Source organism: Sminthopsis crassicaudata, chromosome 3 (genome assembly GCF_048593235.1).
Source record: "Sminthopsis crassicaudata isolate SCR6 chromosome 3, ASM4859323v1, whole genome shotgun sequence".
NCBI classification, from domain to species: Eukaryota; Metazoa; Chordata; class Mammalia; order Dasyuromorphia; family Dasyuridae; genus Sminthopsis; species Sminthopsis crassicaudata.
Genome location: NC_133619.1, coordinates 545,636,843 through 545,653,850, shown reverse-complemented (window position 1 = coordinate 545,653,850; position 17,008 = coordinate 545,636,843). Strand labels below are relative to the sequence as shown.

General features: G+C 38.2%; 1 protein-coding gene across 6 annotated transcripts in view; it reads left to right on the top strand.

Annotated features, from left to right (window-relative positions):
- The window catches only part of AMOTL1 (angiomotin like 1), a 241,743-nt gene extending 225,424 nt beyond the window's left edge, over positions 1-16,319 (top strand). For all 6 annotated transcript variants that reach the window (XM_074304486.1, XM_074304485.1, XM_074304490.1 and 3 more), the window contains 4 exons: positions 2,512-2,637; positions 5,057-5,283; positions 8,247-8,540; positions 10,033-16,319. In XM_074304486.1, coding sequence (XP_074160587.1) covers positions 2,512-2,637; positions 5,057-5,283; positions 8,247-8,540; positions 10,033-10,139 — 754 coding nt within the window. In that variant the 3' untranslated portion in view covers positions 10,140-16,319. The remainder of the gene's footprint in view (positions 1-2,511; positions 2,638-5,056; positions 5,284-8,246; positions 8,541-10,032) is intronic.
- The last annotated feature ends 689 nt before the right edge of the window (positions 16,320-17,008 follow it).

Genomic DNA, 17,008 nt, shown 5'->3' with positions numbered 1-17,008 from the left:
ACTGATGATGATGGATATAGACATGAAAGGTTCATAGACTTGGAGGCAGATCAGTTCTGATGTCAGCAAAGTAAAAGATATAGTTATGTGCTAAAAAAGCAAGATGAGCTGGGGGTAGAATTGGGAACATGTGAAATCCTGTTGGCTTGTTTCTTTCCCAATCCCTGCTGGTAAATGAATGAATGAAAAAAAAATTAAGTGCTTACTAAGTATCAAGTATCATACTAAGGGCTCCACGGAAGATTACATATTTTCTCTATCAAGAGGAAGCACAGTTCATTATCACTTGTAACTAAAATGTTCACTTTGCCTTCCCCTTGTCCCCTAGATTTATATTCAGGCATGGCCAAAAAAAAAAAATAATGGAAGGGGTCATCTTTTGGGAGCTCTTTTGGAAATGATTGACAATTATTGATTTTATATCTTTGCTTTCTCCTGAAAAAAGGCTTGTCTTGATTCTCTTTCAAAGAAAGCCACAAACTTCTCAAATTCCTATTTGAAGGCACTGATATTGTCTCCAGGATAGATACTGTCAGCTCAACTTCAATCAATAAATTAATCCTTCTATAATGCCAAGTATTGGGAGTACCAGGATAAAAACAAAATCATCTATTTTCCCTCAAAGACCTTATATTCTTTGAGGGAAACACTTTTCAGGTAGATTCCCTTTGGCCACTGAATCTTACCTATTTATAATTGCCTGCTTAGACCGGGAATGAGAGGATCATTAGCTCTGGGTCCCTGCCTGTCTCCAAACTTGAGTCTTTTGCCCATAAGTTATATTTCGCTGCTAGAATCCACCAAAGCTTTGGACTAGGATCTTGCTGGGCTTGAGAAATGTCTTAAAATTTTAAAAGAATACCTAAAAATATAATCTTATAGGTTCTTTTATGAGTCTCCTGAGACTAGTTAGGCCTGAACCAACAGAGACTAATGCTGAAGGCACCAAAGCAGCTCTAATGGCCAATTATGCCATATTTCTTTAGACACTCTTGTGAAATTGGTGGTATTTCTTTCTCCTTTAATGAATGCTAACTAAATGGAGAGCATTTTATTAGCTAATTAAGAGATTCTTATACTTGTTACTTGAATACAGAATTTCTGGTGAGAGGCCCAGAAATGAGAGAATATTATAATACCTTACATTTATAAAGTGATTTATTGTTACCATAGCACTTTAATGGACATGATCTCAATTGGTCCTTCCAAGGACCCTGTGAAGGACAGGAGTATACACTGAAAAAAAGTCTAACATTTTTATATTATGATCTTATTTTAAATGATTTGGAAAATGATACAGATGGCATGTTAATCAAATTTACAGATGAAATAAAGTTGATTGAGATAGATGGAAAAGCCATATGATTTAAAAAAGTATTAAAAAGCTGGAAGATAGGACTAATGTAATAAAATGAAGTTTAATGGGAATAAGTGTAAAACTTCACATTCAACATTAAAAAAAAAAATCAACTCCTCAAGGGAAGCCTGGTTAGATGGCAGTTGTTATGAGAAAGATCTTGAATATGGTGAATGGCACATACCCATAATCCTTGCTGTTGAGAGGGAGGCTGCTGGATCAGTTGAATTCCGAGAAGTCTGGTGTTAATATGGTGGGTCTGCAGCAATGTGGAGCGGCACCAGGCTGCCAGAGGAGGCGCAAACCATTTTGGAGATGCAGCAAATCCAAGCTTCCATGTTGATCATTAGTGGAATTGGGTTTGTTAGTGGCTATGGGACTTCCAGCTTGGGTGAGATAAAAGACCTTGTTTCAAAAGAGGGAAGGAAAAGAAGGAAAAGAAAAGCAGAAAGGAAGAGGGAAGAGAGATAGAAACCAAGGTTCTGAACAAATTAGTCATCTTGTTTTCCTCAGTTCCCTCAGTTGTAAAATAGGTATAAAAACAGCACTTGCCTCCCAGTATAGTGAGGATCAAATGAGATAATATTTGTAAAGCTCTTAGCACAGTACCTGGCACATAGTAAGCGCCATATAAATATTAGTTATTATTAGCTACTATTATTATAGAGAGTAGAACTCAATAAGAAAAGAGATAAAAACATTTGCAAAGAAAAATTGTACAAAAATTTTTTATTGAGTGTCTGTTATGTATTAGGCACTAGGGATACAAAGACAAAACTTCTCTCAGGGAGCTTCTATTCTAAAAGGAAAGTGATGTATCTAACTCTCTTAGTAGCTGTATGACCTTGAATTAGTCACTTAGCCCTTTGAACCTTAATTTGCTCATCTTTGCACTAACAGTACCATCCCTGCTTAGTCCTACCAGATTGTTATGAAGAAAGCATTTTTGAATTTTAAAGACCAAGATAAACATGGATTGTTGATACTAAATTCTGTTGTTCACAATATAAATGGAAACAAGTATTTTGTGAGCCAGCTGGGGGTGAGAGCCCTACTTGTGATGCTGATAGGTGCGGATCTCTTCCATGGCACTTTATTTTCCATGCAACCATGTTGAATGATGAAAGTGTATGTTTTGTGTCTTTTGTTGTTAGGGATGCCACAATCATCAACCACTCCAGGAATGGCAGTTACAGCGAGAGCTCCCTAGAGGTTCGCATCTGGCAGGAGGAAGAAGAAGTCGTGCAAGCCAATCGGAGGTGCCAGGACATGGAATACACGTAAGGGACCCACTGCTCAGTTCTTACCATGGGACCTAACAGCCCTAACCATTTCTCTCGAGAACCACAGAAACTGCCTTTTTACCTTTTAAAAAAAATAGTGATATTCTTTTTTAAGCATCACTATCTCTTTCCTCTAATTTCTCTTCTCCGTTGCCATAGTAGACTCCTAATAACAGATAAGTAAAGAAAAACCATCATCTCATTAGTCATGTCAGAAAATGAATGTCTCATTTTGTACCCCTAGTCTAACAGCTCTTTGATAAGGGCCTAGAATGAACTTGTAATGGTTTCCCAATCCCTGATCACTTGCACTTGTGCCGGAAGACCCATTAATTGTTTACTTGCTACAAGATCCTAAAAGATGGCTCTTTCCAATAAACAGTCTTGAGTGACATTGAACTGGTACTTTCTGAGTGAGAAAAAGAAACACCTAGAAAGAGAAGAGCCACAAGGAAATGGTTGGTACACGTAGCTTCTAAATATTAATGTAATTTTATGCAAAAACCCATCTTTTAAAACTGAGGTTATGTTAACAGGAGAAGCTTTTTTGTTTTTGTTTTACTGCTTTTAATCTTGCTCTCTCTTGCTCTCTCTCTTCTTCTCTCTTTCCCCCTCTCCCTTTTCTCCTCTCCCTTCCTCCTTCTTCCCCTCTCTCGCTCCTCCCCCTCTCTCTTTGTCTCTTTCTCTGTCTCTGTGTGTCTCTATCTCTCTGTCTCTGTCTCTGTTTCATCCCACTGAAGATGAGAGCAGGGTGTGAGAAGTGGGATGAGATTGGAAGATGAAGAAAATATTTTATAAAATCACAGATCATAAGAGTGAGAAGGAATCTTTTGTATTATTACTTCCCCTATTTTATTTTCTTCCCCCTTGTTTTTAAGATGAGAAAATGGAGACCCTGAGAGCTTAGGTAACACAATGGAGCCAGCATCACACCTGGATTACTGATTCCTAATGGGCGTTTCACCCACTACAATATGTTGCCTCTTCCCCTCATTTGGGAATCTTTCTTCGATTTCTAGCCTTTTTTTTTTTTTTTTTAAATCTTTGATGAGCTCTAGAGAGTATGTGTTACTTTACTACTCTCAAAGTACAGCAGATCCTCGGGATTTCTGACCAATCTTTAGTTCATAAAAAAGCAAATGGTTACTACAGGTCCTCATTCAACAGAAATAATTCAATAAGTTAACAGTCAATCAATAAGCGTTTATCAAGTTCCTTCAGTATTCCAGAAATTGTGGAAGTGAAAAATGTCTGCCATCAAATAGCTAGATAATATGTATATATATGAGGTATCTACAACAAAAATACAAAATAAGTATAAGGGGATTCTGGGTAATGAGGGGAAGCACTAGCAGACTGTGAAAGCTAAATGGCGTAGTGGATAAAATGTTGGGTCTGAAGTCAGAAGAACTTGAGTTCAAATGTGGCCTTAGACACTTACTACCTGGGTATCTCATTTAACCCTGTTTACCTAGTTTCCTTGTGTGTAAAATGAGGTGGATAAGGAAATGGCAAACCATTCCAGTATTTTTGCCAAGAAAACCTTCAATGGAATCATGAACAATTGACATAAGTAAAATTACTGAATAACTAGTTGATGTGGGGAACCAGAAAAGGCTTTGTTTTAAAAGTAACTCTTTAGTAGAGTTTTGAAGGAAACCAAGTATTTGGGAACAAAATTTTGGAAGGAAAGGAAATCAAATAGAGCACTGTGGTTGGTGCCAGGTGAGGTAAAAGGTTTAAAAAAGACATAGTCCCTGCTTTATAAGATCATAGACTTTAGACCTCTTTTAGGTCAATCTGCTCATTTTACAGCTGAGCATGGAGCTTATAAGCACATAGGTTGATAGCTATAATATAAAATGGTGCAGGATCAATATGTTAGAAAGGGACAACAAATAGTATTGCTTAGAAGCTTTCTAAAAGTGATGGTATTTGAGTTGGACTTTAAGGGCTAAGTTGATGTTCAATAAAACAGATGGTGTGCAAGGATGGCATTTTCTCAGCAGAGCTGGTATTAGCCCCAGGCTGATGGTGAGGAAGTGTGAATTCTATAGGGGGAGATGACACAATAAATAAATGTTGGTAGATTGACGTCTCTGATATTCTCAATCCTCTTAGAAGACATCAGAGGGGAAGACAAGTCCTGGTTTTAGATCTGTGGTGTCAGGTGGGTGATCTCAGCATGATGATGATTAAACTGGAATGAATAGTTACTTCCAGATACAAACATGTATGTATCAATATATATATCTCAACAATAAAGAATTCAGTGATGAACTGCTCCAGCATCTTAAAACTTTACTTTGAAGGTGGTGCCAGTAACTCCACTCATTCTCTGGAGGTATTATTATGTGGGGACACATGAGAATTCTTTCTGTAATGTAAGGATTTTTTGTTCTCACTCTTTCCCCAGCATAAAAAATCTCCATGCCAAAATCATAGAGAAAGATGCCATGATTAAGGTCCTTCAGCAGAGATCTAGAAAAGACGCAGGAAAGACAGATGCCTCCAGCTTACGTCCTGCCCGCTCTGTCCCGTCCATTGCTGCCGCCACCGGCACACATTCACGCCAAACGTCTCTTACCAGCAATCAGTTGGCTGAGGAGAAGAAGGAGGAGAGAACTTGGAAAGGGAGCATTGGTAAGTTCCTTACCTCTTAATATTTTTTGTACTGAATAATAGGTCATAATAAATATCCATCAGTCCATCAGTAAGCATAATGTGCCTAATAATTATACCAATTATATACCAAGAGCTATGCTAAGTAAGCATTGTGGATAAAAAGGATTTGAGGAGCAAAAGTAACAAGAGATTTCAAAATCTTTTGAAAAGGGAAGTTTACAATAAAAATATATGATACTTCATCTTTTCTTTATGTGTTATTACCCTTTGGACCTTTAGCAGTTTCATGAGTTGCTCTGGGAACTGATGTACTGGATTGATTTCCCAGCTGTGTGGGACCTGCCAGAGCTTATATTCCACCCACGCAGCCTGTGTGGTCATAGGGTCACCTCTGTACCACACTGAGGATGAGACGAGCACATCAGTGAATGATGTAGCATTTGTTATTCCTCCAATGTAGGGCAGAACTTCATGGAGGCTTTGGGAAGTAGGCACTAATATATTCATAAATTTAGAGCCAAAAAAGTATATTGCATATTATCTGATCTAGATTCCTCATTTACAGATCAGGAAATGAGTTCCAACGAGTTAGAGCCAATCCAGTAAACATTTATCAAGCACCTACAGTATACCAGACATTGAGCTAAGTACTGGGGATACAATTAATAAAAATAGAAAGACGCGTCTTGGTTTTTGACAAGCTTAAAATCCAAAGGAGTAGACAATACACAAAAGGAGCCAGGAAAGCAACAGTGGGAGATGGAGACAGGACACTAAGGGTACCCAGGGTAGAGCATCTTGTTCTGTGGAGTTGAAATCACGCAGTGGTTATAAAAACCTGAGGGTCAGTTGAATGATTTGTCCAGAGTCACACAGACTATAAATAACAGACCTGAGATTCAAACTCATTATCCACGACTCCCAAGTTCAGCTTTCTCCCCACTGGAGAAATGCCGAGGGCTGGGGTTGTGGTTAAAAATTAGGTATTCAGAAATAAAGTTTGCCAGGGGCTCAGTCCTAGACATTTCTTTCTTATAGAATTCCTCTAGTCTCCCATGCTGAATTTCCAAAGCAGCTGGGTGGTGGGGTGAGACGGGAGGGCAGTTCTCTACAAATTAGGCTTGCTTTGAAGATTCTCCTTAGGAGCACAATTTGTGCCATGTGATGTTTTCCCCTTGGTGCTGCAGACAAGGGTGGGGAGTGAGGAGGTGGGGGGGTTCTAAACCCAGGAACACCAGAGAATTCTGACTGCTTCGTGCCAGGGGGGTTAAGAACATAAAGGCATATGAAGAATAAGAAATCTGGTGATCAAAGCTGCCCAGTCAGGATCTCTGTTTGAAGTCCCTCCACAGCTTTGTCTCAGCAACCCCCCTTTCCACCACCCCCCAAAGGAACTGACTTCAAAGAGTGTGTGTGGACAGCAGCTGTGCTCATCAAAGACCCCTTCCAGGGCAATTAGGCTCCACCCCACAGATAGGAAGGTTTGCCGGAGACCCAAGGAAAGAAAGGCATGATCAAGGACAGCTGGAAATATGTCAAAGGCAGGCCAGCCCCAAGTCAGTTTATGACATCTGCCCATCCAGACATTTATTTTCTCTCTGCCTAAGCTCTCCCCTTCCAACCTCACAAGCACAGAATAGGGCTGCCACCAAAAGGCATTCATCCCAGAGTCAGAAAGGATCTCAGAGATTTCCTAATCTAACCTTATTTGAACAAAATTCCCTATCTAGACTAACCTTGAACTAGTGATTTTTATGTAAAAACCTTCAGTAACAGGGAACTCTGGCAATTCTGGTCATTAGCAAATTTTTCCTTGCAACAGATTTTTTCACATTTCTGTGGCTCCCTTTCTGTGTGCCTCCCCATTTCTGCCTTTAGCAATGACTAGGACACACAGAGCCTGTTATCTACATTTGAATCAGGCCACATATTTTGATTGGCTTTAAAAGGAGGTACATGGAAATCTCACAACATACAATTCTGATTTGTGGAAGGGGGTTAGGCAAGTTTCTTATTTGTCCTGGCAAAAGTGAGGTACTTCTGGTTTGGGCTATGAACCAGAGCAAAATCTTGAGTAGCTTCTCTTCAGGCCAACGGATGCCTGTGAGAAGTTATAGGAAATCTATAAATCACTGTTTAGACTGCTTTGAGAAAGAGGATATGTAAACTTAGCTGAAGGTGGGTGTTTTATGAATTACCAAACTAAAACAAACTGGCTTGGAAAGCATCATTATACATTGATTCTGGATTTAAAGGAGCAGGGTCAAATCCCTTTCCTAAGGCATTTACTTGCTAGTGCCTTCCCTTTGTGATTATGGCCAAGTTGTCTCCAAATATATCTTGTTTTATATCAATTTTTTGCATATTGTTTCCCCCATTTGACTGTAAACTCCTTGAGTACCTCAGAGACTGTATTTGCCTTTCTGTCCCAATGCTTAACACAGAATAATAAATTTAATAAATGCTTGTTGACTTGACTTTATTTGACCTCTTCTATTTATTCCCTGTGTGACCTTGAATTTAACTCTTGGGTCTCAGTTTCTTCACCTATAAAATGAATGGTTGGACTAGAATGCTTCTGAAGTCCCTTTAAGCTCAAAATCAAAATTGCCTCCGAGGTCTCTTTAAGCTTTTATGATGAATAGCACTTAGTGGTCTATGTATAAGCCCCAGCACTTTTTGGAGAAGATTTTCCTAGAAAATATGTCTCCCACACTAAAATCTCTTGTAGTTTTTTTCCCCCCAGGGCGTACATGAGACCTAGAGTCACAGCTAAGGAACTGGCTCCTCTGAGGAGAATTTCAGAAACTCCAGCAATCTGGTGGAGAAAATGGTTGTAGGCCACTGAATACATCACCTATGAGGGAGGTCAGCTTTCTTAATTCAGCAAACCCATTGTCTGTGTCCTATTTTAGGAAGGAAATTCTTTCCCAAGCTTAATAAACTTATGATGCTAAAAGAACTTTCTTTCTTACTCTCAGGATTGCTGTTAGGGAAGGAGCACCATGATCATGCTTCTGCTCCCTTGCTGCCAACACCTCCTCCCCTGCCGCCACCAGCAGCCTCATCTCTGTCCCCGGCAGCTTCCATGGTTCTGGTTGGCAGTGCCCATGCCAAAACAGGCAGCAAAGACAGCAGCACCCAGACCGACAAGAGCTCTGAACTCTTCTGGTCCAGCATGGCTACTTTCCCTAGTCGTGGCAAACTGAGCACTACCCCTTCAAACAGCCCCATTTTGAAGCATACAGGGGCCAAGGGGACTGGAGAAAAGTTGGGTGAGTGTTTCCTCATTTGTGGGATTTCAACTTTTCTAACCATTTAAGGGGAAGGGAAGGGAAGGGCAGAAAAGGATTAACTTGGGTTATGAGAAATCACAGGTAGGGAAAACATTATGACTTGGAGGCTTGTGATACAAAAGTTTGTATTTAATTATTATTGAACTTAACCCACTCCCCGAATGATGGAAAGCAAAATTTCTTCAAGCACGAGGGCAAAAGTGTTGTAGTAGAAACAAAGTGCTAGACTCAGAATTGGGAAGAGCTACATTCAAATTCTACCTCTGGCTCTGTGTAAACCTGAGCAAAGGATTTAAGCTCTGGAGGCTGGAGGTCTAAAGTGTCAAACACAGGATAGTTATAGTCTATAGCACTTCCAAATGCAATCCTGACTAAATTAAAATGTACTTCCGATCTGATTTTAATGTGTTAATATATTAATATAAAAGAAGCATCGTACATAAACATGTGTGGTTCTCTAAATCCAAATGTGGCCCTTAGGGATCTTTATATATTGTATAGTGACTAGTTTCTTTTAGAATTTGACCCCAGTGCTCTAGGAAATTCTCTAAGACTGTAACTTGTAGAGAAGGTAGCTTGGGAGTGGGAATTTCCTCACCTGGGAGTTCCCCTACACTAAGTGTGTCAAACTTGCAACTTCAACAAAATGAATAAAAATACCACATAGATAATGTTGATTTATAGTTTTCTACTTCAATATGCTGTGGCAGGGATTCAGTTTCTATTTGAATTTGACATCATTGCCCTATACCCATGAAATCACATATCCAGTCCTTATCCCAATGAGAAGAGTAGCATTTCTTCCTATGATTCTTGGAGTGGAATAGTTGTTACTACTGTGGAGTTTGGAAAAGGCTTCTCAGGAGATTTGACTTTTGTCATTGTTCCTTAAACACTTAGTGGCTACAGAAATATTCCACTTATTGATAAAAGCCAAGGAAAAGTGATTTTTCTGGCTGTAAAAGATGATTTTAATTTAGACCTTGGATGAAGTGAGCGTTAGGGGGCAGTTTTTCACAGTTCTTGTATGAGAAAGAAGGAATTTCATGTTCATCGAAAATATACTAATGGTGCCTTATTCTTGTACTAAACAATATAATTCTTTAGCTTTAAGTATAAAAGACATCCTTGCAGAAATTTGCCTCAAGGTGTTGTGTGGAAGGGAGGGAGATAATTTAAGGAGAAAGATGAGCAGACACACAAAGAAAGCAATACTCATGCCTGAATCCCACTTGTAAATTTGAGGATATGTTTAGAAAAGGCGTTTACAATGCTAGGTTTCCTTCCCCTCTCTCCTAAACATTCTTGATGATTGAAAGGGGGATTTCTAAAATTGGATTTTTTTTTTTTTTGATGAATGGGTTATTTTCATATGCATACATTCATATATGTATATATGAGTGTATGTATGTATGTAATGTGTATACATATATGTATGTATGTATGTTTATCTTTTTCTTTCTTTTAACAGAGACCTCTCCCAGCCAGGGGAAGCCTCCTGATAACAAAGGCCGAGTCAGCAGTTTGCTTCATAAACCTGAGTTTCCAGATGGAGAGATGATGGAAGTTCTTATCTAGGAGTTGTCCTTTCTCTCGGGAACATGGAATTTTGATGCCCAAGAAAAGTGATTTAGGGCAAAGAAAAGGGGATGGGAAAGAGGGAGGGAGGGAGGGAGACAGAGAAGGTTGGTGGGTGGGATTTCAAAAATAATTCAAAAGGATAGGGATTTCAGACCCTAAAAACATATTTTTAAAGGTAAATGGAAACAGGAGACCTTGTACATGACTGAGGATGAATGAAAGTACTGTGGATTATTGCAAAGAGAGAGAAAAGGAAAGATAAGTGTGGATTTGGAAAGGAATTTAACAGAAAATAGAAAGTAGCAAATTTTATTGTCTAGAAAAAGTATCTCTTGGTAAGGATATGTTCAGAACTATTTTTTTGATTGAGTGGTTAAGCTCCCAAATTGTTTTTTTTCCTGTTAAAGCCCTCTATTTCTTTTTGCATGTTTTTTATAAGCAAAGAAAATATTTTACTATTACTAAAACTTTCCTGATTATACACAACATCCCTGAGCCATCATAAGGGCTTTCCATGAAAGGTTATGAGCATGTTGCCGCCGTGGGTGTGAGTAAGTACAATTCAATGTCCACAGGGAAATGGGATACTGGAAAGAGATGGCATCCCCCAAGCAATTTCAGCATCAAGATTTCTAAGAGATTTGGAAATTTCTTCTTTCTTCTTTCTCTTCCATCCTAGATTTAACATTATCTTCTAAGAAGGTCATGTTTTGATGCTCTCTCTACCTTAAATTCATCCTTGCTTCTTCTTAGAACTAGGATTTCAAAGAGCATCATCTTAAGTGTTCTCATTATTCTTTCTATACTTGGTAATGACCTAGCAGCTTTCTAAAGCCATAGTCTGGTTGTCTTGCTTCTCTCTCTACCCCATCTCCAGACCCCTAGCTCATGTTTGTGATAACTCATTCTGACTGTAAAACTTTTGTTAGTGAATTCTTGTTAATGAAGCAGGATATGCCATTGATGATATGACTTTTTTTCATTAAAAGAATGACACTTTCTTTTATTTTATTTTTAATTGTTCTTACCCAAATCCATTACTCAGATTTTTCTAGTTAAGAAGATGGGAAAAAGGGATCTTATGCAACGGGTGTTTAATAATCTGGCCCAGCTCCTTCTGTACCACAGCAGCCACTTTATTCAAAATTTCTTATACTTGGGGCTCCAGAGACATCTCCATATATATACACACACATACATACACTCACATATTGCTTTGTCTTCCCTCTATCAAGAATGTGTTTAATAACACATTAGCACACATGATTTAACTTCTTCATTATTCTTTAATTATTCTTCTAGTCAGCCTTTCCCTAGATGAGGCAGGGAATACCTCGATTGTAAAAATAGATGCCACATTAGGTAGTTATTATTCCTCTTGCACTCTGGAATGAAAAAGCTCAAAGTGACATTGCATGTTTCTTCCCTCTCAGTTTGGTTTCCTTTGAAAATTTAGAAAGTTCCATGTCATAAAGAGGTGAGCCTTGATTTTAGGGCTACCTCTCCAAAACGGCTCCAAATCTGTCAATAAACAAGTATTTATTTCCATGTCACATTTTCATCTCTAATGTCACCTATATTTTTGAATGCTCTAGAGGCAGTCTGGTATGGTGAAAACAGTGCTAAACTCAATGTCGAAGAGTCATATTCAAATCTTGTTTCAAACACATATTGTCTAGCCATACAATAAATAAATCACAAAACAAAAACAAAAAAATAATAAGTATTTATTAAGCACCAAGTAGGCATTTATTTACATTCTATCCATCCAAGACCACTAAACTTGACCACAGAAAAATTATCTTGTCTTCTTGGGCCTCAGTGTTGTTTTCTGTAAAAGGACTGGGCTGAAGTAAGGTTCTTTTCTGTTCTCTAATTTTATCATTCTAGTTCATTTGTTCTATTTTTTTTCTTCCCATGATCACCTAGGGAAAAAAAGGTGAAATCTTCTGTGTGGTCTCACTTAATTGACAGCTAGAGATAAAAATACCTTTGGAACCCTTCCCACTTGTCTGATCAGTTCTTTTAAGGCAAGTCTTTGGAATTTAGCTGATGTATGGATTTTAGCTTCCCCAGAATATGAGCTCACAACCTGACTAGATAAGAATAATGAAGGAGTTTTCATTTAAGCAGGAAGGAGAAACCACTGACTTTTGACCTAGATGGATTTTTTATTCATATTCATTTGTTAAAACTTACTCTCTGTTCAAGTGATAAAGGTCCACAGAAGGCGGGGGTATAGGAGATGCCTCTTTCCATTGGTTAATAACTCTGCTCTTACTTCTTTCATTGTGAAGCCCCAGGAGTTTTTGGATGGGGAAGAGCATAGATTAGTGGCAAGTGATGTGCAGAGTGGATTGAATGTCCCCATACTCATCTCTAATCAATTTTACTAACACTGGTGACAGAATCTAACTGATGGAACTACCTCTGAAGATGTTGATCTCTAGCACTAATCAGTATTTAGTGAACGCATAGTTCCCCCAGAAGCAAGGGATTAATCCCTGTGTTGTCACACTTGTAGCAACACAAAAAATTGGGGTGAAAATTCATAACTGATACTTTTAAATTCTATCACTAGCTTCCATCGCTGAGAAACGTCCATTGACATCAATAATAAAGAAGGTATAGTAGCATTCCCTAATAAACAGAGAACTCACAGTTAGGAAACAAAAGAAAATGCTCTCTGAAATTGCTCTTGCACTGACCAGGACAGAGGACTTTCCAGCAACATAGTCAGCAGATTCTAAACCTTGATCATAGAATATTACTGGGAATGTTATTGGGATGGAGAATTGATGATAAAACAAGAAATTAAATAAAGTCTTTATATACAGGATGAAATATTGCTATTAAAATAATTTCATTTACATTATTGAATGAATTAACCATGATTAAGTTATGGTAAATTAGTTTGCAATTTGGGGCCTCAGTTTCTTTATCTGTAAAATTAGGAAATTGGACTAGATGACTCCTTCTAACTCATCAAAAAACTTAGCCTATCTTGTAGCCAGTGTGTAAGAGAATTCTTAGGAGGACCATATCCAATACTGTACATCGGTAGAAAGTACTCTGACATTAGATTTTTCAGCTGTCTAAAAGCAGATTTCCCCCACCTCATGCAAATAGAGAAGAGGCCCTCGTTTCTTAAACAGGCAAGAATTTTTTCTTTTCATTTCCCTTCACTTCTTGTTCTCTTAAACTTCTCAGATGTTAGTTAACCCAGACAATGGAAAGTGCCAAGTTTAGCTTATCCTGAATGTGCTTCCAGAGTAAAACATCATTCACTTCTTTCATTTGAGTAACATCAATTTTTCTGCAGTGAAATGAAAGCTCTTAAGCCTTTTCCCCTTTTAAAGGTCAAGAAGTTAGGGTGAAGAAGTGAGCAGTTGTCCTTTGGAATCTATTAGTATTCTTGAACTCCATCCAAAAGTTTGGTTTTAAACTATCAGACTGGGTGCTCAAAGTGAATTCAAAGTCTTAACACAGAAAAGTTGGACAGTCATGAAGGGGAGCCTCCCTTCTGAATCTCAGCTGCCAGGGAATAAATCTCCTCTAGGTTAGCTCCATCCCACCCTTGAATGACTCCCAGATAAGCTTCAGTTCCTCTATTTAAGCATAATCATTTCTTGTGTCCAGTCTTACCCCTGTTTATCATTAAGATTATGAGTGTATACATCTATGGTGGCCAAAACACAAAGCCTTATGCTGAATTCTAATTGAATCATGGTTGTCATGGAGATAACAGAGAGAAATAAGGGAGAGGCGCTGGTTTTCTTTGGTCCAATGTAAAAGCCCACCAGGAACCTAGATATTCCTACTACAGTCCAATAATGTGTATAAGGAGGGAATGATGAAGGGGTAGCTAATGGAACAATGGCCATCAAGATCAAAGATACTGCCTTTACATTGCAAAGAACTATCCCAAACCGAGAGATATGTTTTCTAGGACTACAGTCTTGTTAATTCTGTGTGTTTATTTTTTATCTGTACCTGAAAAACATTTTTGTACTAGTCTTTATGGTTTTGAACTTATCAAAGGAATGGTGTGTCTATAACAAAAGAAATCCCATGGACACTTCGTGTTTCCAGATGGGCGGTATGATATGATGTACGTCTTCCTTCTTCTGAGTCCACCTCCTATCCCCAAACCTGAGATGACTCAATATATGTTTTGCAAACTTTTGTTTTCTTTCTTTATGAAGAAATCTAAATGTTTCCAAGTGTGTGGTCAGTGTGTGAACTGTTAAAAGTGTTTGTATCTGCAAAAGAGTGGACTTCTTGAGAAATGGATTATTTAGCAAGTAACCAAGAAATGGTCAGCAGAGAGATGACAATGGTTAGCATTTTAGTAAGTGGATTTCTTCAGAGAAATGGCAAAAATGCTCCTATTAAAAGTTTCTTTCTTTTTATAGTAGTTGTACCCTTTTCTCTTCTAAATATTTAACGTGTACATATACATGTATATATGTAAGTGCATATATACAGAGGGTGACTATCAAGTGATGTGACTAATTTTTTTTTTTTTTATTTTTAGCAAATACGCCAGACCTTATACATCCGAGTGAATGATGTACTCTTTAAAGTCATCTGCTTGTGGCACCATACATTGATTCCATGATGCTGCCATTGCTTAAAACATGTCTGGACCACATATTGCCTGTGATATGTTTTTGAACTCTCTTAATGCAGGCAAATCTTCACTTTTTAAAGATGGGGTTGCCTTTGATTTTTGGTGCCAAATCTCTTGGATAAAGTGGATAATCAAATTGGGTAAAACCAATTTTGTGAAAAGAAAATTATAACTCCCAAAGCTGATTTTCTTTTCCAGGAATCACAGATCCCTTGGGTTGGAAAACCTGAGAGGTCACCTAATGCTGCCTTTACTTAAACTGAAATCATCTCTATAGCAACCAGTGAAGTAGTCATTCAATTCTGACTGGAAGGCCTCCAGTGATGGCAGACTTTGTTACTGACCAGGGCAGCACTATCCCTTTACTGTGGGCCTCCTACAGTTCCTAGGATAAGTTGTGGTCTGAATCAGTGTGGTGAATCCCCTTTAGGAGCTGTACATGCTAATGATACATAAAATAGCTAAAAAAAATTTCTTATCTCTACCTTGAATAATACTCACCCATTATTCCAAGGGAGTCAATTAAAATTGTGGCCTAAAACTTAGTCTTGACAGCAGGGCCCAAAGAGATGTTCCAGAAATGTTTTGATTAATAGTATAATCATTCAAGCAGTACAGAAGGACAACACTCATTTGGATGTATATAGTTCCAGTATATTTGTTTGTTTGCTTTTTAATAAATGGTTCCATCACTCTCATGATGTCATGCATGTATTTGTATGTATATGCACACTCTGCGAGTATATGTGTATATTCCTTAGTACGTACATTCAGTCAGTAGGTATTGAGCAAAACTGTGTTTTACGAAATGCATGTCGTTTTATAATACCATTGCAGTATGCTTTGTGGGATTTCGTTCCTTCATAGAATTAATATTACAGTTACATATAAATAAATATATTTGTAGCATTTTCTTCTAGTATCAATGCAGAAAGTTTTCGCTCTCTAGCAATGTGTTTACACATGATTTTGTTCCAAAATTTGTCTGCCTTGTAAACAACTATTTATTACAGAATGGAATGTAGGCAAATGTAAACCCCTTTTTCCATTTGCAGATTTAGAGAAATACTCTTGGAGGTTCTCATCATTTTCAGTTGAATTGAGGTGTTTTTCCCTTTTGAAAAGAGCAATGGTTCATTCCCCATAGTTGAATGAGACATCAGAATCTAGAAAAAATATCATAGGTTGGACCCTTCTCCCCATCTCCTGTGATGGTTACTGGTTGTGCATGGCACCTGCTATTGTTATTCCTGCCTGCTCCATGTGTATGTGTCTTGGTGCTTTGTGAATTTGTGCTGTATTCGTTCCAGGTGACATCGGTAACTGGTTGTAAAATATTGGCATGTGATTACTGCTGGTCTGTATAGAATGGGGTGTACAGTGTTGTACAGCCAGATGGGGATGTGTACATAGGGGGAAGTCCAAGCGTGTGATATGTCCCCCCACAGCAAATATTGATATTGTTGGTCAGCCAAAGATTTTCCTATTCTTTGCTGCTTAAACTTGTGCCTTAATATTGTATATAATAAATGGATTAAATGGTCTTTTTTTTGTCTCAGTTGTTTTCTTTTTTAATCTTCCTGAAAATGTGGTAGGTATTCAGTGACTCAGGTTGCATTTCTCTTCTGGGGACTGCTACCCTTTAATTTTTGGTAGGGAAGGGGGAAATACTAGACTTATATTATCAGTCTTATTGTTATTGAGAATTCCAAAAGAGGAAATTCCCTCTCTCTCTTCTTAGTGACTAACTAAGGTTAAGTTTCTTGTCCAGAGTCAAGTAGCCAGTGGATATGTCAGAATTAGAACTCAAATCTAAGTCTTCCTGACTTCAAAATTGGTTCTGCTTCTGACCTTGAACTTCTACATTCAGAAATGTTTAATTTCTTCTGCACACATCCCCAGCTTAGTAACATTCCGGCCACAGGATGTCATGTCCCAAAAAGGAAGTGAGTCACTGAACATTAAAGAGGTTTTCAGGTCTCTCTCCAGACCACTTAGGACAAAGGCAATGCCCTGAGATTATTGTTTCTTTTTGCATCATTTGGGGAAGTCTTTAAATGCCTCCTGTATGCAAAGCCTGATTAGTGTCAGTTGTTAATTAGACATTATTCCTGGTCTAATAGGAATCAAGTCCTAGAAAAATGTACTGAGTGAGATGCTTCTCTGGCTTCTCAAGGCAGATTGTGTCAGCAAACAATTCTTTCTTTTGCATTTAACTATTGGTCCAGAATCA